This window comes from Pygocentrus nattereri, chromosome 3 (genome assembly GCF_015220715.1).
Source record: "Pygocentrus nattereri isolate fPygNat1 chromosome 3, fPygNat1.pri, whole genome shotgun sequence".
NCBI lineage: Eukaryota > Metazoa > Chordata > Actinopteri > Characiformes > Serrasalmidae > Pygocentrus > Pygocentrus nattereri.
Genome location: NC_051213.1, coordinates 110,001 through 111,674, shown reverse-complemented (window position 1 = coordinate 111,674; position 1,674 = coordinate 110,001). Strand labels below are relative to the sequence as shown.

At 44.1% G+C, this 1,674-nt stretch overlaps 1 protein-coding gene across 1 annotated transcript in view; it reads right to left on the bottom strand.

Moving 5' to 3' along the window:
• Positions 1-1,065: 1,065 nt before the first annotated feature.
• LOC119263065 overlaps positions 1,066-1,674 on the bottom strand; it is a 39,956-nt gene continuing 39,347 nt past the window's right edge. Inside the window, exon 5 of the mRNA XM_037536890.1 lies at positions 1,066-1,077. Within this exon, the coding sequence (XP_037392787.1) occupies positions 1,066-1,077 (12 nt within the window). The remainder of the gene's footprint in view (positions 1,078-1,674) is intronic.

Below are 1,674 nucleotides of genomic sequence, written 5' to 3'. Positions count from 1 at the left end.
GCAGCCCTGACACATTTGAAAATAACTGAATAAAACAATGCTTTTGTTTTATTGCTCTGCTACGTCTTTGCCCACATCCTACAAGCGTTTCTGCATTTTATTTTTTCAGCTCTCTTCACCCCTTAGGGGGAAACAGGCTCTTTAAGAGTGGTATATGTAAATATGATCTGTTCTTATTGGCTGAGCTATATTGTGCCTCATTCAAAAAACAGTCCAGGCTGAAACATCACAAAAACAATCATTCCAAATGGGCTGTTATGTAGGGTTCATTATGAACTGCATGGACAGGGCAGTGACAGGTACGTCCTAATCAAAGAACATTTTCACAATAATAATTGGTCTTTTCATGACATATGCAGCTGTTTATTGTTCTAGAAGTACTAACTGTACCCGTTATACACTCATGATGGAAACTGTCACAATAATGAAACGTATCATCATATTGCCCAGCTCTTTCTCTAATCAGTGCTGGACTCCAGAAGGCCAGTCAAACAAATACAAAACCTAGGCTCCCTCCCCTCTCTCCCTCAGGAGGAGCAGAGAATAAACTGGGTCAGTTTAATCAGGACTCAGCCTGAATTCAGATCAAGGAATTCTGACAGACTGGCAGGAGGAGTGTGAATGTGAATTGCATTAGTCGTCCGAGCCGATTAGTGCACCGAGCCGATCCTGCCTGGTTATTTCTGGGTGGTGTCCACTCCCAGCCTGACATGTGTGAAAACTCCACCGTGTCTGATACACTCGTATCAGTGCCACATATGTGTCACTGCTGAGCTGAGAATGGACCATCGCCTAAACGATATCTGGACAGCAGCTGTCCTGTGGTGAGGGATTCTGAATGAATTCAGTCCAACAGTAGAACAGTCTGTAAGAGCCTGAGGCAGTATCCAACCTGAGGGAATCATCTTCTCATCATACACGAATACATGACTCAACACTGACAATCAGAACACCAGCTTTTTATAAGGCTAATGGAAATTAAAGTTAATGTGTTGAATAGCTTCAACACGTACACCAACAACAAAGACCACTGAGGAACATTCTAGATGATACAATGCAGGTGGACTAAGAGATGGACTAGAAGAGAAACAACACAAAGAACTAAGAGGTGGATTAAAGCACAAGCTATGGGATGAGATAGGGAGTGGACGAGAGGATGGACTAGGAACCAGAATAGGGGATAGAATAGGAAGTGGACTACGGGATGGACAAGGAAGTGGACTAGAGCATGGACCAGGACTAGGGGATGGACTAGGAAGTGGACTAGTGTATGGACTAGGAAGTGGATGAGGGGAGAGACTAGGGAGAGGACTACGAAGTAGACTCGAGGATGGACTATGAAGTGGATGAGGGGATAGAGTAGGAAGGGTACTATGGGATGGACTAGAGAATGGACCAGGGAGTGGATTAGAATTTAGAAAAGGAAGTAGACTAGAAGATGAACTAAGGAGTAGACTAAAGGATGGACTAGGAAGTGTACTAGGGGATAGACTAGAAAGTGGATTAGAGGATGGACTAAGAAGTGGATTAGAGGATGGACTAAGAAGTGGATTATAGGATGGACTAGGAAGTGGACTAGGACATAGATTAGAGGATGTCCTAGGGAGTGGACAAGAGGATGGACAAAGGGACAGACTAGAGGGGGGACTAGGGGATGGAATAGGAAGTGGACTA